Here is a 27,196-nt window from a genome sequence, read left to right as displayed (position 1 = left end):
GAATAATATAATGCATAAAAAAGAAAATCCAGATAATATGAAGGAAGTCTTGGAAATTAAAAACATGACAGCAAAGGTTGAAAAGTCAATAGAAGAGATTAAAGACGCTATTGACAAAATTTCCTAGAAGATAGAATAAAAAGACACAGATGAAAAGTAGGAGAGATGAGGTATCAAAGCAGGACTCTGAAGCAACACCTCAGATATCCTGAGAGAAATCTTCGTTCTGTATTTCCACACAGTCACACTATTAATCAGATATGAAGGCAGAAGACTTTTTCAGATTTGCAAGCACCCAAGCAGTTTACTTCCCACATGCACTTTCTCTGGATTGCTGTAGGATGTTGTCCAGTGAAACGATGGTGTAAAACAAAACACAGGAAGAATCAGGATCCAGGAAACAGACAACCCACCACAGAGTTGGGGTGCAGGAAAGAAGGAATGGGTAAGGGGTGTCCTGTGAATGATTCAACACGCATACTATAGCAAGAGGATGGAAGGCTCCAAAAGGGAGGTCCCAAGAAAAACGACAAAAGGCAGCACAACCAAAACCAAACCAAAGAGAGCTGATGAATTACCTGATGCTTTTGGAAATTAATATTAGTATGCATTTAGGAGTCTGTAGAAGCTTTTGGGGAATAAAGACGGATACACAAAAACTAAACAAGTAACAGCAAGGCAATTATTACCTTTAGGTAAAACATCTGGTTATCTAAAAAAAGAATCACAACCATAGGATGCTACTTGGATTAGTCATAATAATGTGATGCTGACGGCTGTGGCTTTCGCCCAGAACTAATGCGAAAATAGGAAAGGCAAAGTGGGGATGGTTGTACAGGAGGCCTTCATCCTCACCTATCTTAACAGGAACTCAATAAATCTAAAATGGATAACTCAAGGAATAATGCCCTGTGCCCATTATTTAGAAACAGAGAGGCAAATACCAGAAGAAACAGCTAAAACTGTTGTAAGTGGTGGGACTGAGGGTGGGGATCTTTTTCATAAGAAGCCTCTTAGAACCATTCAGATTTTAAACTGCATCCTAGATTGTGTGTGTTACATGCCGTTGAGCCAGATCCGACTCCTGGTGACTCCATGAATTTGTGATGTGCAGTGGCCTGTCCTCAACAGCCCTGCCCAGCTCCTGTAGACTCCTGTCTACAGCTGCTTTTATAGAGTCAATCCATCTCATATTTGGTCTTCCTCTTTTCCTGCAGCCTTCTAGTTTTGCCAGCATTATTGTCTGTGTTATATATTACTTGGATAAAAGTAAATATTTATGCTTTAAAAAGTGAATGAAACAGGGTCTTAGAAGAAGCAAGAATAAATAGCTTATTTTATCTGAACAACTTGGATTCCGCTGTGCTATAGGAATCATTGCCTAAGAAACAGGAAGGGAGATATTAAATCTGTGCTGTGTCAACCGAAGCCTCGGGTATCAGCATCACCTACAGGTTATGTCTGGCACCGCCCTCTGGCCCCAGGGCAGCGTGGGTGACATATAGATCACAGCCAAAAAAACACCTCGGGCCTGAACCCAAGTGAGCAGTTTTATCTCAACCAGAGCTAACAGTGTGCCTGGCACGGTACTAACCTAGTTCATGCTTCATCTCGCTTCATTTTCTCAAGAACCATTTTCCTTGCAAACCAAAGCAGAACATTGAGCTTGGAGACATCACAGAAGGTGTTCACACTTACGCATTTACTAAGAGGCGGAGCTGGGAAGGGAACCCACGTCTGTGGGACACCAAATCTAAATTCCTAATCATAATCACTGTGCTACTGGAACTCCCAAGGTCTTTCCGTTTACAACTTGCACAACAGGTCACACCAGGCCCTTTGTCTTTGAGTAAGTCCCGTATCCTCCCTGACATCAGTTTCCTTCCTCTGGAAAGTTAATGTGTCCCACTCAACCTCACTCATGAGGCTCAAATAAAATAATACATGTGGACATTTTAAAAATAAACTGTTAAGTGTCAATTTATGCAAATTAAAATATTATTTTTGATGACAGGGAGGGAAACAGGTCGTCCGTGACGCTGTTTGGTGTCTTTTGTAAACTTTAGCCATCCCTGGGTCATTGGCACGGCCAAGCTCTAGGACAGTTCCTGAGACGAAGCAGCTGGGTTCTCGACTGACCTTCCCCCAACCATGTCAGTAGGCAGGCTGCTGCTGTGGGCAACGTGATCAGAAATGAATGCATCACCACCTTCATTTGGTAATCTATAATATTTCATTATGAGGATTTTTTAAATATTTTTATTTCCCCTGAATCCCAGAGTCCTCAGAAGCACTGCAGCCTTCAACTCCAGCTGAGCATTTGTGATTAGACTGGACCGAGCAACCCCAAGAAGGAAACTTTCTCTCCCTTTACCCAGGTGCCGGTATAAGCACAATTTGGGGCAACTTTTTACTTGCTGGGGTTTGTGTGTGATTTCATCAGTTCAGGGATTCCCAGACATTTACTGCCCACGTCTGCCACCTAGTGGATGGTGCTCACTTTTTATTTCTGACGGTTTTCAAAGAGCTTTCACATTCACTAAATAAAAACCAGCAGTTATTCTTATAATCTGTGAGGTATGTAAGGTTGGTATTATTATTTCCACGTTATAATGAGAAAAGAAGGGCTTAGAGAGAGGAAGGAATCTGCTAGTTCCTGGAACTGCATTTAGTGACTTTTCCCTCCATTCAGCAAAACCCCAAAATACTTTGATCTTGAATCACTGGGTTTGAGCCCAGTTTAAGTCCTGGCTCAGCAACTGTCACCAAGTGAGGTCCTTTCACAGAATTGGATTTGATCACTACCAGGCCCTCATTATTTTGAATATTTGCATTTCGAAAAACTATTCTGAGCAATGAATGTGAAATACTTCCAAAAGGAAAAGTGATGGCTAATACACCATTTCAACGTGTGTGTATGTGTGCGCGTGTGTGTGTATGTGCATGTGTAAATGGTTTTGGGTTGTTGAAATCCCCCCAAAATGATTTTAGTTAAGTGTGAAAATACAGGTAGTGGGATCTTCTCGGACTTTCAAATATAACTGTTGACCACTTTATAACATGTGTCCTTGGCTTTGAAGTTCTCTGGATGCAGAAGCATCTTCTACTCTAAGGAGAGTATGCCCTCCAGGGTGCAGGGCGACCGACCTCAACCCTCACTGAGGCTGCCATTCAGTAGATATGTGACCTCAAGCAAATCTCATAACCTCCCTGAGCCTCATCTACGTCACAGGGAAAACAGGGATAAAAAGTAATATTCCTCTCAAAGGTATATGAAGATTCAGTCACACGACTTACAGAAGGCACTCAGCACCCAGCCTGCCACCCTAAGACCTGAGCAGGTATCCCCTGTCTTTATGTTGCTAATGGGCCAACCTGACGTGTGTGCTGAAGGCTGCCTTAGTGAGACAGAGGGTGCATGTTGGGGGCCAGCAGAGTGGGTGCTTATTTTGCATATGTTCTCCTAGTAGTGGTTCTCAACCCAGGGGGTGCTTTGCAAGTCCCTGTCCCCAGGGAGGGTGTGTGTGCTGGAAATGCCTGTGGCATCTGGGTTCTCCAATGGAAGGAGGAAACACTACAAGCATATGGGGGAATTGGATGCAGTGCAAGGGACAGTCCCACCCAATCAAGAACTGTCCCTTGAAGAGACATTTCTCTAAAGAAGATACACAAATGGCCACTGGGCATATGAAAAGGTGTTCAACATCACTAATAATTAGGGAAATGCAAACCAAAATCAAAATAAGACACCACCCCACACCATTAGGGTGGCCATTATTAAGAAACACACAGAAGACAACAAGTGTTGGCGAGGATGCCAAGGAATTAGAACCTTTATCCATTGTTGGTGGGAATATAAATTGGTGCGGTCACAATGGAAATCAGCCTGGCAACTTCTCAAATTAAACACAGAATTGCTATATAATCCAGCAATACCACTTCTGGGTATACACCCAAAACAATGGAAAGCAGGGACTTGTACAGATATTTATAAACCATGTCATAGCAACATTATTCATAGTAGCCAAAAGGTGGAACCCACCCAAGTGTCCATTGATGGATGAATAGATAAACAGGATATGGCATATCAATATAATTAAATATTATTCAGCCTTAAAAAGGAAGGAAATTTTGACAACATGGATTACCCTTGAGGACATTATACTAAGTGAAATAAGCCAGTCTCAAAATAACAAACGCAGGTGGGGCAAAAGTAGGTTTACAGTTGTGAGTACGTGAAGCACAGAGTTTATTTTTGTGTTATTTTGTACCACCCTGTACCGCTTGATTCCACTTATATGAGGTACCTATAGCAGTCAGATTCACAGAGACAGAAGGCAGAATGGTGGCCAGGGTCTGGAGGGAGGAGAAAGGAGCTGGTGTTTAACGGGTACAGAGTTTCAGCTTTATAAGATGGACGGTAATGATGTAAGTGCACTCAGTACCACTGACCTGCACATTTACCAATGGTTATGATAGCGAATTTTATGTGTATTTTAGCACAATTAAAAAAAATTGTCCCACCCAAAGTCCAATAGCATCTCTGAGAGATACTGCTAGAACATCTAAAAGTTACAAGTTCAGCCCGGCCCAGCGTGGCTCAGCGGTTGAGCGTCGACCTAGGATCCAGGCGATCGGGGTTCGATTCCCGGTCAGGGCACATCCCTGGGTTGCGGGCTCGATCAATGACTCTCTCATCATTGATGTCTCTATCTCTCTCTCTCCCTCTCCTTTCCTCTCTCTGAAATCAATAAAGATATGTTTAAAAAAATAAAAGTTACAAGTCCATTCACACTAGTGAGATATAAGTTGACTAGTGCATCTGTCATGCTTGTCTAGGTTTCCTCTTTGTGTCCGTTGCCAGGTTAGGGAGACCCCTAAGATCAGGTTAAAGAACACCTCAAGGGGCCAAAAACACAGCGATGGGATCAGGAATCACGTTATTAACCTGGGTAGCTCCAGTTTCATGGAGTTCTCATTTATTTATAGTAAATCATTTATAAGTTACTCTTATTATTCCTTAAAATCACATTAGAGGCAACAACTTAGGGTTTCCAGCTTCAAATGATTCTTCCAGACCTCAACGGGCAACTCTGAACGGGAGGGGAAGTTCTTACCTTGTAGATACAGGACTTGGCATTCAGGAAGAAGAGCTCAATGGTGGCGCTATCCTTCAGGTACGAAATGCTTTCTATGTAGAACCTGGAAGGGAAAAACCGCAGGTGAATCGCAGAAGCACTGACCCAGCAGATGATCAACTGCTCTCCGAGCCACAGATTTGCCATGAGGACTAGGGCTCCCAGTCCTAAATGAACACGAGAAAAAGGTATCACCTGTAACCTTCATATGATTCCTTTTTTGAGAGAAAACAGTGTATTTCAAGTCTTTATAGTGGGTTAGGACCATCATGCCTAATAGCCCTGACTCTGGCAAAGAACCGGGCCTGCCTTCAGCTTCTTAGAGTGGACTTAAACTCAGCCGTTTACTTTCTCATTCCTTACCTGCTTTCCTTTTTTTTTAAAATATATCTTTATTGATTTCAGAGAGAGGAAAGGAGAGGGAGAGAGAGGTAGAAACATCAATGATGAGAGAGTCACTGATCGGCTGCAGCCCACAACCCGGGCATGTGTCCTGACCGGGAATCGAACCCTGATTTCCTGGATCCTAGGTCGATGCTTAACCGCTGAGCCACGCCCGGCTGGGCTGCTTTCCATTTTTTAAACAATGCTATTTGTTTTCAGTACATTATTTTTTTGTCCTAATCATTGTTGAGCTGGATTTTTTAAAAATAGCCTCTTCTGCTTAATCAAACCAGGAGCCAAAATTATCTTAAAAATGACTACGACCTGTCTTCCCGAAGGTGTTGGTGTGTGGTTTGATTTCTGTACATCCAGAGGGTGACAAGTTCAACACGGTAACATTAATGCATATTAAGCCAAACAAGAATTGAATTTTTATCCAGGTGAGACTTATTGATGTTTTTCAAGATGAAATATGCTAAAATTATTGAAGTTTACATTAAGTGCACCTTTACACACTGACTTTGGAGTTTATTAAATTCCTTAATTAGATAAGGTGTTGGTGCTTGTCTAAGGATCAGCTGCACTAAGGGAGTAGGAGTTGTGATGAGAGGGGAAAGAGGAGATGATTGAAATGCAGGGCCCTGGAGGAGCAGAAGGCTATGAGTGGGTGTAACAACTCTTAGGGGCACTGGATACCTGCCTCATGGAAACTGGGGACCCCCAGGGGGAGATGCAGTGAAAAGAGAAGAAACAAGTGGCATAATGTTCTAGAACCGCATTACAAGGCGATGGAAAGAATCCTGGGGAAGAAGTCGAGGCCAGCAGTCTGGTCCCAGCTCTGTGTGATGTAGGGTAAGTCACATAATCTCTCTGGGCTTCTTTTCCAGATTATAAAAGGAGATGGCAGCACTCAGTCAGTGGCTCTACATCTAAGAATCTACTGCTTTCAGTACTGGAAACTAATTCAGATTAAAACAACAATAACCACAAAAACAACACACCAACATTGTATAAAGCAAAAAAAAAAAAAAAAGAGTCCATATGCCAGTTCAAGTCCAAGGCCACCAGTCAGCAATCTTTTGTCTATGGACTAATGTGTTCTATCATTTTTCAAATGTGTGCAGAGGCTGTTGTGATTAATACATTACAGATTCATTTAAATTTGTCAGTTCAGAGTAATGTCAAGTATTAGCAGATATTTTCAATCAACAGATATCAGTACAATTACCATTATGTGAGAGTCTACAGAATTTTTGGAAATTACTATATGGCCCCCATTCTTGCAACGCCTGGGCTGGTTGATCTCTGCCACAAGCCCCCCCCCCCCAAGTAAATAAATAAATAGATGAATAAATGAAGGCATCTGCCTCCTGGAGCAGGTACTGTAGTATGTGGAAGCCTCCACGCAGTGTCTGTGGTGGTCTCAGAGGAACTGTCGAGTTGTGTAACTTTCAGGTCTCTAATAACGGAGACTTGCAATGCAGTAGCAAATTCTACATCTCAAAGCAAAATAAGTTAAATTTGATTTAATTAAAATCTACATCCACTATAAAGGGCTTTTGGAGAGGGGCAGTCAGAATATCAAAATGAAGAAGGGAGGAAGGGAGAAAAGAGGGAAGGATGGAGGGAGGGTAGGAGGGAAGTGAGGGGAAGGAGTGGGAGAGGAGGAACGGGGGACAATGCCTTGGACCCCACTCGAGGTGGCTCAGAAGAATGCCAGTTCGGCTGGGTGACTTGCAGGTGTGGCCTATTACAGGTGAAACTTGCTTTGTGCTTTCGTTCAAGTTATTCCTCTCACCTGGCCCCCAAAACAATCCTTCACACCCAGCTCACTCTGGCTCCCTTCAGCCCTCGCTCAGGATCACCACACGTTGCCTGATTCCACTGACTCGCCCCACAGAAGAGCCCTCTCCCAGGCCCCTGCGCCGCCCTCTGCCTGTGGCGTTGCCTCACAGTCTGTAATTTTCTGTGCCTTGGGAGCCTCCTCACTAGGCGGCTGCTGCTCGCTCCTTGTAGTGCCTCTCCAGGACTACCGCAGTGCCTGGCATGAACTTGACCTTACTATGTATCTGGGAATGAAATTCTGATTTTCAACTGTTCTCTGCACTCGCCGCTGGTTGGAGTTCTTACTGGACAGTGAAACGCGCAATGAAGGCAATGCAGGAGGGAGAAGAAATACATGGTTTCCCAGATGTCACGAAATTCTAGGTTAGGGGGTTTTATATTCCACATCCGGCCCTTGCCCTGCCCCTTTCCTCACTGATAACATGGAAAGTTGTTCAAACCAAGCTGCTGCTCGCCTCGACTCCGAAAGCCAGAATAACAGCAGGGGCGTCTTGAGTTCAACAGTGAGTGAGTGAGCTGAGCTCTGTAACGATCATTTGGAGTCTAAACCTGTTGGGTCTGGAGCAACTTCATTTTCAAAGCAACGCATTATGTCTTTATTGCATTTGGTTTAGTTCTTGAGCATTTAGGAGTGAAGACATTCTGTATTTCCAGCCCCGGTTTTCTCAAAAGTATATTAAAGAAACAACGGCCTGGCCGGTGTGGCTCAGTGGTCAGAGCGTCGTCCCTCGAACTGAAGGGTCTCGTGTTTGATTCCCGGTCAAGGGCACAGACCTGGGTTGCGGGTTCACTTCATGTGCCAGGTTGGGGCGTGTGCAGGAGGCAACCAGTAATGTATCTCTCTCACATTGATGTTTCCTTTTCCCCTCCCCCCTTTCTGAAAAAGCAATGAAAAAAATATCCTCAAGAGAGGATTAAGAAAAAAAAGGGAAACATAACAATTCCCCTTTCAACTCTCTAATAATAGAAAACTAAAATCAGATGGCATTCTTTTTTTTCTTTTTTTCTGACAGCATTAATTTCCACCGAGCTCTGTGTTGTCTGGCTGTCCAAGAGGCAAGAAGGTAGAGGAAATAACAAGCATATTCTCACATGAAGGAAAAAAAATCACCTCCTCTTGACAGAAATTGTAAAGCAGTTTCCTGTTACCCTTTATCACTAAGAAACAGCTTGGAAAACCCTGTGAGTTCCAGGCCTGTCATATTATTATTCTATAACCTTGGATATTTAACTCATCCTGAACTTGCCATCTGTGCAAGGGAACTGGTGAGTCAAAAATGCCTAGAGAAAAACAGACCTCAGACGTCTCAGTTCACACACCGAGGCCCTGCACACTTGTGAGAAGAAAGTTCTGTGGAAATGGGAAATGGCAGTAGTTTCAGTTCAAAGTCAAGAGTTTCTATTTTCTCTCTTTTTTAAACCAGTTCTGTTTTGTTTGTTTTTTGTTTTTTATTTTCCTGAGAGCCTTGTCAAAGGTACTCCTTTTCAGCAGTAGGTGGCGATGTTGCATTTCTTTAACTACCAGTGTGGGGATTCCTCAAATACCCAGTTCACAAAGAAAATTCCAGGTCTCTGGGTAAGCCTCCCAAAAGGAGTTATTTCTTGTAGATTCGGAGTGTCTGAATGGACAATTCCAAGTCTGGTTCTGCACTAACCACGGGTTAATACCAATGTCTGGGGCCTCATTAACTCTGGAGGGACTGCCTTCCCAGCATTAACCAATTCTTAGAGATAGTAAAGGAGTCACCCGGGAGCATGCCCTTCATAGGCAGACCAACCGATCCAGAGCCCACACACTCTGCCTGTCACCTCCCCTAACAACTCCAGGGTGAGGAGCCTCTGAAATTATTCCAAGTAGCCAATCCTCACCCATTCCTTCCACAGAAACAATACAAGCCCTTGCCCCCAGTTCCCTGTCCACCTGGCCTCGTGTGCCCCTTCCTTTTGGGAACTATGAATAGCAAACTGTTTTTTCAACGGCAGCTGTCTCCACATCTGCTGGTTTCACTGCACCTGAATCATAATAAACCTACATTTTAACAGGTTCTTCAGCAGAGTTAGCAGGACTGGATCTTAGGGCTTGTTTTTGAGGCAAAGGGAACTGTGTTCCAGGCCAAGTGCGCACCTGGCCAAGAGTGTTCTTTGGGCTCCATGAGCAGTGTCACACAAAACCCAGCCCCGGGATATTTTATCACACTGTCTGAAGTAGGAATAAATATGGGCTAAGTCATTATGTATTTGCACACATTAAATACGCAAGAGGCCCCAAAGCTTCCAACTCATGGGATCCTTCGACTGCAGCAGACAGAACACTGTTCGGCCAATGATGTCAGCCAGGCTCCCCCCTCTGGCCCCTCCCTCCTCCTCTTCCCTCTCACATCCATCCCGTGGCACTTGGGAATCACTGAAAATCTACAGCAAGTGTTAATTAAATGCACCAGTGATTTCATTTTGTAATGAACAAAAATGTCACATTTGGAATGCTGACTTGGTAGCAAAAAAGAGCAATCATAATGAGAAGGATAACTGAGACCGCTGTGAGTTTCTGTGGCCAAATATCTCTGATGATTAGAATTTCAAGGGCACTAAAATCTTAAGACACCCAGCTGAGATCTAGCAAGTTCTGGTTAGCGAGCACCTCACTTTACACCCATGTTCCTGTGAGTGACAGGGAATAGCAATTGGTGTCTCCACCGATCAGGAAAGACACCAACTGTCAGGCCATGAACTGCCTCTAAACCCCTTCTCTTCAGTTAAAACTTTCTTTTTTCTATTGCCCACTTCAGTTCATTGTTTGTGAAAGTCTACATTTGAAGAGCCAAATCCCATCCCCATTTATTTTCCTATGAACAGTGCAGATGACCACAGCTTCAGGGACACTTGGCCAGAGAACACACAATTAAAGGAACAGCCTAGACACAGAGGAAGCATTCTGAACACAAACTTGTGTCTGTAGAAAGACAGAGAGCCCTGGACGGGTGGCTCGTTGGTTGGAGGACGGTCCTGGTACACCAAAAGGTTGCGGGTTCAATTCCCGGGCTGCCAGTTCAGTCCCCTGGGAGGCAACCGATCAATGTTTCTCTTCTCTCTCCCTCTCTCTGCCTTCCTCTTTCTCTAAAAAGCAATAATGATAATAAATAAATAAAATCCTTGGGTGAGAATTAAAAATTTTAAAAAAGACAGAGAGACTTTCTTAGGTGGGTTGGTCTTTTTTTTTGGACCTATTTCTCAAGCCTGCCTGGTGAACACTCTCAGAGGGTCATTATTCTTCAATATGGGGAGTTTGCCCCAGAGATCTAAACAAAGGTCTTTCGCTGAATGGGATCTTGGCCACACAGTGATCACTGGGATGCTTGTGCAGTGTGTGGCAGGTAAAGGGGTGGGGAAGATGAGGCTGGACAGGCATGCAGAAGGCACATCACATAGGACAGACAAAGATATCCTTAGTGTGACAATGGGAAATCATGAGTAGGGGAACAGATTAAATTTCTGGAAAGATGCTCCATGGCAACATATAGGAGAGATTGCAAAGGCTCAAGACCAGAAGTAGAGGTGAGCACAGAGATTTCAGAAGCAGGAGAGGTTTGTGAAGGCCCTAATTACAGCCAAGGCGGTGCGCACGGAGAGTAGGGGATGGACGTAAGAGCTAGTTAAGATGCAGACGTAAGAGGAATTAGAGACTGAGGGTGGAGAAGGGAGCAGGTGGGGAGAGAAAGTGACATCAAGGTTGATGCTCTAGTTTCTGGCTTGGGGAGGGAGGGGGGCTAGAGGCGGTGGTGCCAATGACAGAGACGAGGAGGAGCCACAGAAAGAAGAGTAAGTTTGGGGGCAGAAAGCTGACATCATTCGATTCAGGCAGAGGAGGGCAGAGAAGCGCCTGTGGAATTTGGGTCCCAGAGGCCACTGACCATGGGTGATGTGACCAGAAGCTGGGCTGCCACAAAGCGTGGGCTCTGTGGGATGTGGGCAGTGCAGACCCATCTTCTGAACCTTTCTTTGCTGTGACCAGAAGGGGCATGGGGGCAGCTGGAGGAAGATGCAGGTCAGCGAGGAAACTGTTTTCTGTTAGGGTGGCAGCGAGGTGGCTGTGGAAGGGAGGGTTCCATGGAGGAGCAGCTGCTTAAGACAGAGAAAAGGAGAGAGGGGATGAACGGGAAGGCTCTCTGAGGTGGTAGAAGGTGCTGGAACTGAAGGACACGTGAACCTGCCAGCCTTGGATGATGGGACAATGGTCACTCTTCCTCTACCTGTGTGCACATGCAGTAGGTGGGGGAGAAGGCCACAAGTTTGAGGCAGATACAGTTAAGTTTGTGGGTAAGGGCATGGAAGGCCGATGGAGCTCACTCGTGCTAGCTTTTGTTTTTTCTGCAAAATTATAAGCAATGTTACCTCCTTGGAGCAAAGGGGGTGAGCTTCTGGTGTGGAGACTGCAGCAAGAGGGAAGGAAAGCCATTGTGGGCATGCAGAGACCCTGAGAAGGCAGACGAACACAGCCGCCTTGAAAAACTGATAATCAATGTGACTTGTCACAATCAGTCATGCGCCAACATGCAGTTGTGTGATTTTTCCCCCCTGACCACACTCAGTAGAAATAAAAGAAGTGTGTGACTGAATGATCCATCTCCCATCTCTACCAGTGTGTGTGTGTGTGAGTGTGTGTGTGTATACATGCACACACCTGAATGTATGACTGCACACATGTGTGTGTGCCAAGCAGCAAGGGGAAGGGAGGTCCAGGGTAAGAAAGTGGTTGCAATTGTGCATAGCTAGGTTTGAACTGAATTAGCAGAGATGAAAACAGGCTCGGCTCATAGGACCTTAGAAGCTAAGGAAAATGCATATATGTCCCTCCTTCACTCAATGTGGAATTTCCAACAGGTAGCAGCTTTGTGACTGTGGGTTTTCCCTTGAGGAGGTGCTCTGCCCGTGGTGTCTGAGGCTGTAGTGCTAAGCAGGAATGTCAGACCTGGGAGAGTGCTCTCTGTGCACCTCTCACCCAGTGCTGGGAGCATCTGTCCTCAACACCACCTCTGCGGATGGATGCTGGTTCTGCAGACATGGCAGGTGTGAGTGTGAGATGAACCCAGGCCATGGATCTTGACTTGGGTGCCTCTGGCCCTCTCTGCAAAGGGAGGGACCGTGGTAGTCTCTGACAAACAGTCGTAGTGTTGCTTGTCACTTCTGAAGCAGAAAGCACGGTGAACAGGGAAGGGCCCGAGGTTTGGAGTCAGATCTAACAGAACAGATGCCATAACTTACTAGTCATGCTGGGGGGAGAGCTTACCTGATACTCTTGGGCACCCACCTCCTATCTTTAATTAGGAATAATAAATAGTACCTGCTTCAAGGGCTGTTGTGAAGATTAACAATCATCCTGAATAATGGACAGCTCCCTTCTCTCTGACCTTTTTCCTCTCTAGGTAATTACTAAGGCCCAGAAGCCATTAAGATCATTTCTGGTGATCTGACTGATGAGAGGGAGGGAGCAGGTCCCTTTCAGGCTGTATCATGGGTCAATGAAGACAAGGTCTCAGACCTCCATCCTACCGTTCTGAGGATGTCCTACAGTGTCACACCAGCCTGAGTTCCTCCGAGGGAGAAATGCTCATTAAAACTCTGGCTTCGAGGCTGAAGCAGAATTCCCTGAGTTCAAATTCACATTATTCAATATACTTGGGTCTTATTTTTCCTATTCGGTTGAATGGAGGCAGTAATTCTGCCCTCACCCTCACAGATGTTTTGTTTTTGAATATGCCTTACACAGGAAGAATATATAAATGTCCAATAACAAACCAGGCTGGGATGGCAGCCCAAACTTAGATCCTTGGAGACACAGGGTTAATATTTCCACTCAATGAATTCCTAAAACTTGGCTTTCAGGCGGTTGATATTTTCCACGGTCTCTTTTATCAGGTGGTTCTGTTCCCCTTTTCCACAAAGGCTAACTATACACATGTTAAACAGATGTAACATATAGATGTTTAAACAAAAGCAGGAAGGCTCTGAGGGACTGGAGAGTCAGGCTGCTTCCAGGTACCCGTGTGTGATGGATGCTGAGCCAGGGCTGCTCTTGTTAGAAAGGTCAGCGTCCCTGCACAGGGAGGGCGCTCAGCTGGATGGCCACTCCTGTATGGACAGCATGCTCCAGGTCTGGGTCTTACAAAGATAATTTATCATACCACTCCTTTGGGGAAAATGGCCTTGGGCATCCCTGGAAAGGCACCGAGTTATAAGCTGGGAACTCTTCCCAGGCTGAACACTAAGGTAAAAATGCAGAGTTCACCTCTATGGGAGAATCTGCCTCCTCTCTCAGGGAAAACAAACTATTGGTATTTGTTCCTATGCTGCTCAGCTAGCTGGAAAGTGGGGACTCAAGGTTGTGGGGTTCTGGAAGCCAGGGTTCTCCGTGGCTGGTGCCCAGGTGACAACAACTCTGGGACAAATGACACTGAGGAGAGGGCAGGGCAGAGAGATTGTGGAAGTGGCGGCTGAGAACTAATGCACATAAGAACTGGAGGAAGAACAAAGACTTCAGGATTGAAAGCCTAGATGACTGAGTGGATAGTCACAGATTGAAGGGACAATGAATTTGGCTTTGGACCAGCTGAGTTTGAAGTTCTCAAGTGGCCAAGAGGTAACTGGAAATAGGAACCAGAGGCTCTCCAGAAAGATCTGCCTTCCCGCTGAGCTGGAGAAGGAGCTCTGCCTGAGGCCATGCAGTTAGAAGTCAATACCTGAATGTATATTCAGAGAGTTTTTCTGAAGTGTTCTGTGAGCCACCTGCTGTGGCCAAACAGGAGAACAAGAGGCCGAGGGCAGAAACATGGCTGGGTCTTCATTCACTCCACCCTGGTTCTCTCTATAGTCAACACTGGCTCTGCCTCTGCAGCTCCTGCTGTGTGTCTGGTGTCACAGACAGAAGTGAGCGTGGAGCGATTTGGAATTATCTGCATATTCTCAGCAACAAACCCTTTAACTTGCAACATCATGGCACCCCAGGCTTTCCTCCAAGGCTTGGTTCCCTCCACTCACAAATAACTCAGCTCATCACAGACACCTAAAAAAGAGACCTGATGTGCAAGCAGCCCAGTATTTCTTCTTCTTTGTTAATGTTGTTGAAAAGCCCCAGGAAGGAGGAGACAGTCTAATAGATGGCAAGTCCAGTGGAGACAGACAAAACTGTGTACCACTTGAAGCTTCAAACATGTTTCTGAGAGCCAAAGGAGGACAGTTCCTGACAGTGGTTAGCACCTAAGTACTTCCCGGGAAGCCCAGATTTGGCAGACAGAACAGTCGGCTGAAGTCACCAGAAGAGCAGGATCCAAAGGGAGCTGCTCCTAGGAGGCACAAAACTCTGCTGAGATGAACGGCACTTCATTTTTTTTCTTCCCTTTTTTCTTTATCTTCTTTATCTATCTGCTTTATTGATTTGTTTTAATTTTAGTCTCTATTGTTTCTTTCATATGTCTAATTTTTCTCTTCCCTTTTCTTCCTCTATTTCCCCCTCTCCCCCATTTTTATTCTGCTTTCTCATCTTTCGTTCTTTCCCTATTTTGGATATATCTACTTTCTCCTCTATTTCTCTTTTCGAATTTTTTATTCTCCTTTTCTTTTATACCTTCTCCCTTCCCTTTCATTTTCCTTCCCCTATTCTTTATTCTTATGTTTTTTATTTCATCTCTGACCTTTCATATTCCTTTTTCTTTCCGCCTTTCTTCCCCCTCCTCGTATTTTTTCTTTCTTATCTATCATTCTTCCTCTCTTTTCTCTTTCCTATCTCTGTTCTTTTGTGGTTGCTGTTGTTGGTGTTGTAGGGGTCTTGTGTATGTTTTAGTTTTGTTTCTTTTGTTTCATGTTTTGTTTTGTTGTGTTGTGTTGTGTTTTGTCCTGTTCTGTCAGCACCTCCACAACAGCTCGCACAATGTGATCAGGGGTGAGCCTCACCGCCAGTTAGCCTGAGAGGAGATTCCATCCACGAATGGGACAACATTCAAGATCCAATTACAACAGGAAAACCAAAATAACTCACACGAGGGGCATTCCTAGAAAACTCAGCTCAGAAGATCTAAGAGACTGAACCACTGGGTCCCACAGAACACCTACTACATAAGACCACCCCATGAAAATCGGAAGGCATAGCAGTTTGATCTAATACACAGAAACAAATACAAAGGGACAGCAAAAATGGCAACAACCTCCAAATGAAAGAAAACGAGGAATCATAAGAAACTAAATGAAATGAAGGCAAGCAATTTGTCAGGTAAACAAATCAAAGTAATGGTTATAAGGATGCTCAAACAGCTTACTTAGAACTACAAGCAACTTAATGAGAATTACACCAGCATAAAAAGTTAGAAATCATGAGTATGAATCAAGCGGAAATGAAGAATGACATAGTTGAAATAAAAAATACCCTTGAGGGAATAAACAGTAGACTAGAAGAAGCTGAGGACTGAATCAGTGAATTAGAAGACAAGGTAGGAAAAAACACCCATTCAGAGCAGTACTTGTGGAAAAAAATTAAAAAGCAGTAGGAGAGTTTAAGAAAGCTTTGGGACAACATGAAATGTAAAAACATGTGCATCATAGGAGTGCAGGAGAAGAATCTGAGCAAGGTATAGAGAACCTGTTTGAAGAAATAATGACAGAGAAGTTCCCTAACCTGGTGAAGGAAAAAGTCACTCAAGTACAGTAAACACAGAGAGTCCCAATAAAGAAGAACCCCAAAAGACCCACATCTAGACACATCATAATTAAAATGGCAAACATTAAAGACAAAGAAAGAATATTAAAGGCCCTAAGAGAGACAGAAAGTTACCTATAAGAGAGCTCCCTTAGACTGTCAGTTGATTTCTCAAGAGAAACACTTCAGGCAAGAAGGGAGTGGCATGAAGTATACAAAGAAAGGAAAAGCAGAGACTGAATTAAAGACTACTCTATCCAGCAAGGCTATCAATCAAAATTGAAGGTGAAATAAAGAGCTTCTCAGACAAAAAAAGGCTAAAAGAGTTTATTACCACCAAATCAACACTGCAAGAAATGCTAAAGAGACCACTGTAAGAAAAAGAAATAGAGAGAAAGGAACACAGGCACAAAGAATAAAAATGGCAACAAATAAGTACCCATCAATAATAACCTTAAATGTAAATGGCTTAAATGCATTAATCAAATGATATAGGGTAGCTGAATGGATAAGAAACATGATCCATATATATGTTGTCTACAAGAGACCCATCTCAGAACGAGAGACACCCATGGGATGAAAGTGAAGGGATGGAAAAAATTTTCCATGCAAATGGAAATTTTAATAAAAGCTGGGGTAGCCAATACTCATATCTGACAAAACAGACTTCAAAAATGAAGGCCATAACAAGAGACAATGAAGTCCACTTCATAATACTAAAGGTATCAGTACAAGAGGATATGACCCTGATAAACATATATGCACTCAAATATATAAAATAACTTCTGGAGGATTTTAAGAGAGAGATCAACAGCAATACAATCATAGTAGGGGACTTTAACACCCCACTAACATCATTGGATAGATCTTCTAGACAAATAAATCAACAAGGAAATAGCAACCCTAAATGACACGCTAGGTCAAATGGATTTAACTGACATTTACAGAACATCCCACCCCAAAGCTGCAGAATATACGTTCTTCTCAAGTGCATGTGGGACATTCTCAAAGGCAGGCCACATGTTAGGACACAAACTAAGTCTCTACAAGTTCAAGAAAACTGAAATCATATCAAGCATCTTCTCAAATCACAATGGCATGAAACTAGAAATCAACTACAATAAAAACACCCTCAAACATTCAAACACATGGAGGTTAAATAACATGTTATTAAACAATGAATGAGATCAAGGAAGAAATAAAAAACTTCCTGGAAACAAATGAAAATGAACACACAAAACCCCAAAATCTATGGGACACAATGAAAGCAGTCTTGAGAGGGAAGTTCTTAGCACTAAAGGCCTACCTCAAGAAACAAGAAAAACTTATAATAAATGATTTAACCCTGCAACTTAAAGAATTAGAAAGAGAACAACAAGAAAAGCTAAGAGTAAGAAGAAGGAAGGAAATAATAAAGATCAGAGCAGAAATAAATGACATAGACACTAAAAAAAAAATACAAAAGATCAATGAAACCAAGTGCCGGTTCTTTGAAAAGATAAACAAGATTGATGAACCTCTGGCCAGACTCAACAAGAAACAAAGAGAGAGGACTCAAATAAAATCAGAAATGAAAGAGGTGAAGTAGCAACTGACCCAACAAAAATACAAAGGATTGTAAAAAAATACTATGAACAACTATATGCCAACAAGCTAGACAACTTGGACTAAATGGACAAATTACTAAAAAAAAAAAAAAACCTTCCAAAACTGAATCAGGAAAAGTCAGAAAACCTGAATAGGCCAATAACTTTTGATGAAGTTGAAGCAGTAATAAAAAAAACTCCCAGCACAAAAAAGCCCTGTGCCAGACAGCTTCACAAGAGAGTTTTACCAAACATTCAAAGAAGAACTAAAACCTATCCTCCTCAAACTATTCCAAAAAATCCAAGAGGAAGGAACACTTCTAAGCTCTTTTTATGAGGCCAGCATTAGCCTAATTCTAAAAACAGATAAAGACACTACAAAGAAAGAGAATTACATGCCAATATCCCTAATGAACATAGATGCTAAAATCCTCAACAAAATACTAACAAATCAGATCCAAAAAATATACTAAAAAGATCATACACCATGACCAAGTGGATTTATTCCAGGGATGCAAGGCTGGTACAATATTCATAAATCAATAAATGTGATACATCACATAAACAAACTGAAAGACAAAGATCACATGATCATCAATAGATGGCAGAAAAAGTATTTGTCAAAATCCAACACCCATTTTTGATAAAAACTCTCAGCAAAATGGGAATAGAGGGATCGTATCTCAACATAATAAAGGCCATATATGACAAACCCACAGCCAACATCATACTCAATGGGCAAAAACTTAAAGCATTTCCCATAAGAAGAGGAACAAGACAGGGATGTCCACTTTCACCACTCTTATTCAACACAGTACTGGAAGTCCTAGCCACAGTTATCAGATAAGAAGAAAAAAATAAAAGGCATCCAATTTGGAAAGGAGGAAGTAAACCTGTCATTATTTGCAGATGACATGATATTGTACACAGAAAACCCTAAAGACTCCACCAAAAAACTACTAAAATTAATGAATGAATTCGGCAAGGTAGCAGTATACAAAATCAACACCCAGAAATTGATATAATTTATATACAGAAATAATGAACTCTCAGAAAGAGAAGCTAAAAAAAAAAAATCCCATTTACCATTGTAACAAAAAAATTAAGATATTTAGGAATAAACTTAACCAAGGAGGTAAAAGACCTGTACTTGGAAAACTACAGAACATTGAAAAAAGAGATAGAAGATAGAAACAAGTGGAAGAATATATCATGTTCATGGATTGGTAGAATTAATATCATTAAAATGTCCATACTACCCAAAACAATCTATAGATTCAATGCAATCCCTCCCTATCAAAATATCAATGGCATATTTCACAGATCTAGAACAAGTACAACAAAAATTTATATGGAACCAAAAAAGACCCCAAATAGCCTCAGCAATCTTGAGAAAGAACAAACTTGGAAGGATCACAATACTGGATATCAAGCTATACTACAAAGCCACTATAATCCAAACAGCTTGGTACTGGCACAAGAACAGGCATATAGTTCAACAGAACAGAGCAGAGAACCCAGAGATCGGCCCAAGCCATTATGTTCAATTAATATTTGGAAAAAGAGGCAAGAGCATACAATGGAGTAAAAACAATCTCTTCAATAACTGGTACAGGAAAAAATCAACAGGTACATACAAAAAAGTGAAACTAGACCACCAACTTACACCACACACAAAAATAAACTCAAAATGTATAAAAGACTTAAATGTAAGTCATGAAACCATAAAAATCCTAGAAGAAAACATACGCAGCAAAATATCAGACATCTCACGGAGCGGAATTTTCACTGATACAATGCCTAGGTCAAGAGAAAGAAAGGAAAAATAAACAAATGGGACTGCATCAAAATTAAAAGCTTCTGCACAGCAAAAGAAATCAGCAATAAAATGAAAAGGGAAACCACTGTATGGGAGAACATACTGGCCAAAGATACATCTGATAAGGGGTTACTTTCCAAAATATATAAAGTACTCATACAACTCAACAAAAGAAAGACAATCCAATTAAAAAATGGGCAGAGGACCTGAATAGACACTTCTCCAAAGAGGACATACAAATGCCCTAGAGACATATGAAAAAATGCTCAACACCACTAATTATTAGAGAAATGCAAATTAAAACAACAATGAGGTACAGCAACACCTGCCACCTGCCAGAATGGCTACCATTTAATAAATCAACAAACAACAAGTACTGGTGAAGATGTGGAGAAAAAGGACCCTAGTCCACTGCTGGTGGGAATGTAGACTGGTACAACCACTACGGAAAACAGTGTGGAGTTTCCTCAAAAAATTAAAAATGGAACTGCCATTTGACCCACTGATTCCACTTCCAGGAATATATACTAAGAAGCCAAAAACACCAATCAGAAAGAATATATACACCCCTATGTTCATAGCAGTGTTATTTACAATAGCTAAGATCTGGAAACAGCCCAAGTGCCCATCAGTAGATGAATGGATTAAAAAACTGTGGTAATTTACACCATGGAATACTATGCAGCTGTAAAAAAGAAGGATCTCTTGCCCTTTGAGACAGCATGGAGGGACCTGTAGAGTATTATGCTAAGTGAAATAAGCCAGTCAGAGAAAGAAAAATATCACATGATCTCACTTATATTTAGGATCTAATGAACAAAATAAAATGACAAACAAAAAAGATCCAGAAACATGGAAGCATAAAACAGACAGACGTATTTCAGAGGGACGGGGGCTGGTGGGAAGAGATTAACCAATGAACTTATATGCATATATGCATAACCCATGGACAGACAAAAGATGGGGAAAGCCTGGGGTGGGGGGACAGGTATAAGGTAAAAGGGGTCAATGGGGAAAAAGGGGGGACATCTGTAATACTTTCAACCATTAAGATGAATTAAAAAAAAATTAAATCTAAAAAGATCACTGTGTCCTGCTCTTGAATTTCTGTGCACGTATTTTAAAAGAGTTGGGTCCATGTAATGGGTGGAAGGGCTAGTGTCCACTGGAAGACTGAGGCATTCTCACTAAATGTCTCTGCAATTGTGTTTCAGTGAAGGTTCTCAACAGAAACCTTATAAAGCCAGAGGTTCTGGCTCCACCGAAAGGGGCTCAGATTTTGGTTTTGCTTACGATCTCTACTTCGCCCCAGACCCATGACATGATCCTTCTGGAATCACAACCTTCTGCAAACCAATGTGATAAGCCTGGTGGACTTCCTAAGATTGTTGCAAATATTAACTACAAGAAGCAAATCTAATTCTCTGTAGTCACAAAATAAAACTTATGAGAGATTCGTGAACAGAAAATGCCCACTGTTCCTGATATTTTGTTATGCCATATACTCCATTCCTGGGAAATGCATTGGTCTGTGGCTAACTTCTGGGGTTCAACTACTCCTGTTTGGGATAAATTGGTAAGTTGCAAGAAGCCAAGTAGCACTTGTGATAGAAGGAAAGAATATACAAATTTTTGTTATGTAGCTTCCAACGGCCACCAAAATAGGACCCAAGAGTTTGTGTTACTATAAGAGACTCAGTTTAGTTTGAGATATAAGCCACCGCTCTCCCCAAAAGCAAAAACACACACAAAAACTTGTTTCTTTATTCCACACAAGCATCTTATGCAAGAGCACAAACACGTGTGTCGCACACACTGACATGCCTCACACACTCACACCCTATGTTTATATCTACTGGAAATGTAGCTACACCATGACCTCTATTCTTGGTACTGAACCAGGACACACTTGATTTTCCTTTCTTTTGATCACTCTACCCTTCTAGACTTTTCTGAAAAAGGGAAAAAAAAGAAGCAAAAGAGCGGACACCGGGGGTACATACCTGACACAGAAGTATAAAACCACCGGTCCTGTCTTTTTGGGAAAGTCATGTTCTAATACTCTTCGGTCTAGCTGAAGCCAGTTTAAGTGTCCCCTGAGGAAAATAGAGACAAATTGGTTAGGGCTTTGGATTTTGCAGAAGTTTCTTGTCACAAAGGCATAGGTGCAGGAGAATGGGCTGGATCACAGTTAAATGTGGACCTTTGCTCACTATGAAATTTTCAATATTTGAAGAACCCAGAGGAGTGACCTAAGGAACAGGGTATGCGTGGGAGATACTGTGTGACATGAGGGAGGAGACTGACACTCAGAAGTTGGGGATTAGAGACCCGCTGTCCATTTCTTATACTGCATTAAAATTAAAACATAATCATGCCCTCTCGTCCTGAATACCCTTCCCAGCACGCTGCAGGCTGGGTTTATCCTGAAGGACTCACAACACACTCCAGAAACATGTCAGCAACCTGGGAAACATCTTGCTGAAAGCAAATGGGTTGAAAAGCCAGTAACAGACAGTTTCTTAAAAACTTAAACTTACATCTACCATATGACCTAGCCACTCTTCTCCTAGGTGTTTACTCAAGAGAAATAAAAGCATATGGCCATACAAAGACTTTCACACACAGACGTTCAGAGACACACATTATATTTCATAGCTCAAAACCTGAACAACCCAAATGTTTATCAACAAGACGAATGTATAAACAAATTATGATATATTTATATAATGGAATATCATGCAGCAATAAAAGCTATTGATATATACAGCAACATAGATGGATCTCAAAATAATTATGCTAAGTAAAAGCAGCCAGACCAAAAAAGAGTACAAATCATATGATTCCATTTATACAAAGCTTTAGAAAGTGCAAATTAATCTACAATGACAGAAAGCATCAGTGGTTGCCTGGGGGCTGAGGCGGGAGGAATTACGGGGGAGCCATAAAGAAAATTTTGGGAGAGTGATGGATTATGTTCATTATCTTGATGGTGGGGATGGTTTATTGGTGCATATACATGTGTCTAAATTTATCAAATTGTGTACTTCAATATGTGCCATTTATTGTATGTCAGTTATACCTCATTAAAGCTATTTTAAACAGTGAACCACAGAGAGACTTGATATACAAATGGAATGACCTGTGCATTTCTTTCTTCCTCCCCTCCCTCCATCTCTTCTTTCTTTTCATAAATGTCAACTGACTACCTTCTCTAGAGAGGCAGCAGGGAGCAAAATAAACACAATCCCTTTCCCCGTCAAGGTTATATGCTTGTAAGGAGACACTCAACCACTGTTTCCACAATTAATTACATAATAACTAATAGTATTAGGACCATGAGGTATGAGAACATGTAAGGATCCGATCTAGTTTAGGGGTCTGAGAAGCACCGCCTGGTGTTTGAGTGAGATTTGAAGAATGACAAAAGTTAACTTAGCAAAGAGAAAGGGGGACCACTTTCCAAGCAGGACCAGCATGTGCAAAGGCCCTGAGGTATAGTGTGAGTAGAAAGGGCTGACACTGGAGAAGGGCAGGGCCAGCTTCTGGGGCTTTGGAAGCCACGGTGAGGTTTGTCTTTGAAGAGTCAGGCAGAGCCATGTTACAAGTATGAGCAGAGAAATCTCCCCACTTTTTTCCCTCTCCCACCCAACCTCAGTCCAGATACTGGGGGACTCAGAGCCCTATAATTGCATTTACTTAGAAAACTAATATGGAACAGACACAACTGATGGCACAAAATCTCTTCAGGTGCCCCGTGCTGTGTGCCCCCGATGTTAGAATGCAGGCACATGTGGAAGGCTGGCACTTATTCTGTGCTCAATGAGAAGCGAAAGCTGTCTGCACTGTCCCAGTACAAGGTTTGCTCCTCCAAGCACATGCTGACCTCCAAGAAGTGGACGGGGCTTCCATTTCCACTTTGAGAATTCACTTAAGCTGTGCCTTTTGCACACACACAAAAACCTCTCTTTCATTTCAGCCCACACCTGTGGCCTAGGATGATGCTTGGATCTGCTTCTTTCTCCTCCTTTCGAGAATCTCCATCTGGAAATAAATTTCTCTTATAAACTTTATTTTTGTTTTTGATTATTCTTCTCTGAATATAGTAAGGGTGAAAAATAACAGGAAAAGCCCTGGCTGGCGTGGCTCAGTGTTTAGAAAGTCGGCTCCCACACCAAGGGATCGCAGGGTTGATTCTTGGTCAAGGGCACATACCAGGGTTGCTGGTTCCCTGCCTTGGGTGCGTGCGGGAGGCATCAGTGTCTCTCTCACGTCAATGTTTCTCTCTCTTCTCGCTCTCTTCCCCCCTCCCCACTTCCATTCTCTCTGAAAATCAATGGAAAATATGTCCTCGGGTGAGTATTAACAAAAAAACACACACACAGAATAAAATAACAGGAAAAAAGCTTTTTAAGTAAAATGACTGAACCAACTTCTTCCAGAAAGTGGAATAAAGTCCCAGCCAACTAGAACACGGATCTGGAAAGAGAAGGTCGGAGTGCCAACTTCATTTCTGGTCATACTGTAAGTACTGACCTCTGTGCCTTAACTCACGTTCCCTCTGCCTAGAATGCCCTTCCTCTCCATCACCCAGTAAAGTCCAACCCATCCTTCAAGATCCAGCTCTCCTGTGCCTCCTCCAGGAAGCCTTCCCTGAGGCACCTTCCCCACACCACACACCCGCCTGGGACTGGATTTTCACACTGCCCATCCTGGGCACACCTCTGTTGCTGCACTTCCCACAGTCCATGGAACTTACTCTTTACACGCATTCTTCTTCCCGAATAGACTTTACATTTGCAAAATACAGCAAAATCTGCCTCATGAAGTAAAAGTTTGTGTTTTTGATCAACTAGGTGTTAAGACAAATGTGAGACCTAATTATTGGGTAGTAAGAAGCTCCAGCCACTCCCTTCCTGCCTCTGGAAATGTCCCAGATCTCCCAGGATCTTCTCCATGTGCCCAGCCTTCTGCACACATGCCATAAGCACGCTCTGTGTGGTGACTCTGATCACGCTGCTGCTCCTGATTGGAACAGTCTCTCCATCCTCTTGATCTGAACGCTAGCCATTGTTTGAGGCTGAACTCAATGCAGTCTTTTAGTGAAGTTTCCCTTGATTGCCTAAGTCTGGGCTTTCTTTCAAACTTCTCCAGAGCTCCTGGTTTGTGTCATCTACAAGGCATTTATAGCACAGCCCAGTGCAATTAGTTATTTTTTAAAAATATGATCTGTCTCTCTGAAGAATTCATAAGTTTTCAACACTTTAAAAAATCATCCCAGAACCTAGCAGAAGACCTGGCACATATTAAGTGCTCATAAGCCCTTATTCATTGATTGGATGACTACCTGCAAAAGCAACTGATCTGTGCCTAGATCTTGATTTATAAAGGTGACTGAGTGACCACAAAGAGAGGTCAATGCCATGGAAAGTAAAACTGAATGTTATTCACAGTTCCCCTAGAAATGAGAGGCACACCATGCCAGGCAGGGCCATAAGGGGAAGCACCAATGCTGGTCATGAGGCAGAAAACAAATAAGGAGGCATAGGCCAGAGCCTTTATTTGGGTTTTCCATGGGAAAGGTAAGACAGGGCAGGGGACACTGCTTAGGACTGGCTAGTTTGAGTAACTCTGGCAGGCCGAGGGGCATAGAGGCTGTCCCTAGCTGTCTGGTACCTGGCTCTGGGTTGATTTAGGGCAGGGGAACTAATGGCTTGGTGTGTGAATTAGATAAAGGGAGTGGTTCCGAGTATGGGCTCTGGACAGCAGGAGAGATGTGAACAACATTAGCTGTTGGTTTGGCTCTGTAATTAATGGATGCCAAATAAATAAATCTAAGAAAACTCAGAAAAGCAATCCATCCAATGACCAGAGAGATTTAAATTGATTATTTTGCCTTACAATAATTCTTGATAAACAGTCTGACTGAAATAAACTTTTCATAATCCTCAACAGATAAATTTTCATCCCACCCCAATGGCATGCAGACTGCTGGGAATTCTACTGAGTCTCAAGAGGCAGAGTTCACTTGTTGAAGTACCTTGAAGTGAGGGGTTTTGCATGAAGAGACACTGAGATGGGTCTCACTTGGCTACTCACTTGGTTGGGTTTGCTCAAGTCCCATTCTTCTTCAACCATGTTAAAAAAGGCCAAATGGAGGGGTGGATTCCCTCTCTAGATCATTTTAATGCCCACATTAAACTTTTTTAAAGGATGGAATTTTAGCAATGAATGTATTTAATTGGAAATTCCTTTGTCCCCAGCCATATATTGGTTTAGCATTTATCAAGCAATAAACTGAGTAGAAAGTATGAAAATGGTCAGGAAGCAGAGAGAACAAGGAAGCCAGAATCACCCCTAAATTGAACAGTCTTTGAGGAAAAATAAATTTCCTTTCTCCACCCCCTTATCTGAACTACTCAACTCTAGTTCTCAGAGGGTCAGCCTGATGCAAATACTTGCAGGGCTCTGCCTACAGAGAGGTGGGCTTCCCCACATCTGAGGCTGAAGGAAGTCGGCTCCCTCTGTTTTATGTGACCAAAATTAGCTCCACTGAAGGGAAAACTGACTCATCTAAGGTCCCTTGTGACAACCAGCCAATATTTGGGCAAAAACTAAGAGATGGATTAAAAAGCAAACTGGAAACCCTAGCTCTGAAGCCACCACTCCTGGCTACAATAGGACTTGTTAAAAAATTGTCTACTCATTGTATGGGGTTCAAAGTCATATTTCCTACACACAATGGTATCAAGCATCCTTCACTGTCCAGGACTTTTTCTTTCCTATGTAAAACCTCACAGTCCCGACATCAAGTCCCTTTCTCAATTTTTTTTTTTTTAAATTTAAGTCAGGGTGGACCAGGAAGCAAGGAGGTAAAAGAAATATAGAAGCATTTTCTCCATACAGTTTAACTAAGTAAGAGATGCCTGATAGCTTGGTTTTCATTATTCTCATTGATTTTTCGTTTGAGAATGCACATCAGTGCATTTGCTAATAACAAAGCACAAAAATAAAAGATGCCCCAGCAGACACTTGGTATTTTTTATTGCTTGACTGATAACTATCTTTAAAGCTGCACAAGATAACACTCATTTGGTTTACAGTGGCAATAGGTCAAACTGTTGGGTCAGTAATAAATACGCAATTGCTTCCAGGCAATAGAAATTGGATGCATTTATTTAACAGACTGCTTTTAGCTTCTACATATAATACAAATAGATTTCTGGTTCAAGTGTTGGCACCTTCAATAGAGATGGCCTTAAGGAGAGCTTTGTTTATAGAGAGTTACTGGAGGGTGGAGGTGCGTGATAAGACTGTCTGAACTGATCATTCTTGGCCCCCAGGGGAGAATGATACTCTGCCTTTTAGAGGTTCGCATTGTAGACAGCTGACTTCATATGGAATGTGTTTCTATGGACAGCCAAAGCAAGAGTATGAAATTCTTACAGATGTCCCTGGGTGGAGGGGTGGGTGGGCAGCTCTTCAAATAAAACAATGATTAGCTTTTGGTGTCCTGACTCAGAAGTATATGTGCTCATCAAGGACAGCTCAGGGGTACCGATTTAGCTAGAAACCCTCAAATAGTGGTCATCCAGTGTGTGAGTGTGTGTGTGAGTACGTTTGAGTGTGTGTGAATGTGAGCGTATGCAAGTGTGAGTGTATTCGAGGTGTGTGTGTGGGGGGGTGTGTGTCTGTGTGTGTGATGGGCGGGGGGAGAGATTTCACCTGCACCAGACACAGA

The 27,196-nt window shown here is 42.6% G+C and overlaps 1 protein-coding gene across 6 annotated transcripts in view; it reads right to left on the bottom strand.

Moving 5' to 3' along the window:
* Positions 1–27,196, bottom strand: part of FRMD4A (FERM domain containing 4A) — a 441,288-nt gene that overhangs the window by 124,513 nt on the left and 289,579 nt on the right. For all 6 annotated transcript variants that reach the window (XM_016210040.2, XM_016210038.2, XM_016210036.2 and 3 more), the window contains exons 4-5: positions 21,459–21,551; positions 5,118–5,202 (exon numbers count right to left, since the gene is read on the bottom strand). In XM_016210040.2, coding sequence (XP_016065526.2) covers positions 5,118–5,202; positions 21,459–21,551 — 178 coding nt within the window. The remainder of the gene's footprint in view (positions 1–5,117; positions 5,203–21,458; positions 21,552–27,196) is intronic.

The sequence above is a fragment of the Miniopterus natalensis genome, chromosome 1 (genome assembly GCF_054644295.1).
Source record: "Miniopterus natalensis isolate mMinNat1 chromosome 1, mMinNat1.hap1, whole genome shotgun sequence".
In the NCBI taxonomy this organism is placed as follows: domain Eukaryota; kingdom Metazoa; phylum Chordata; class Mammalia; order Chiroptera; family Miniopteridae; genus Miniopterus; species Miniopterus natalensis.
The sequence above is the reverse complement of the archived record's forward strand: the minus strand, read 5'-3'. Positions and strand labels throughout refer to the sequence as shown.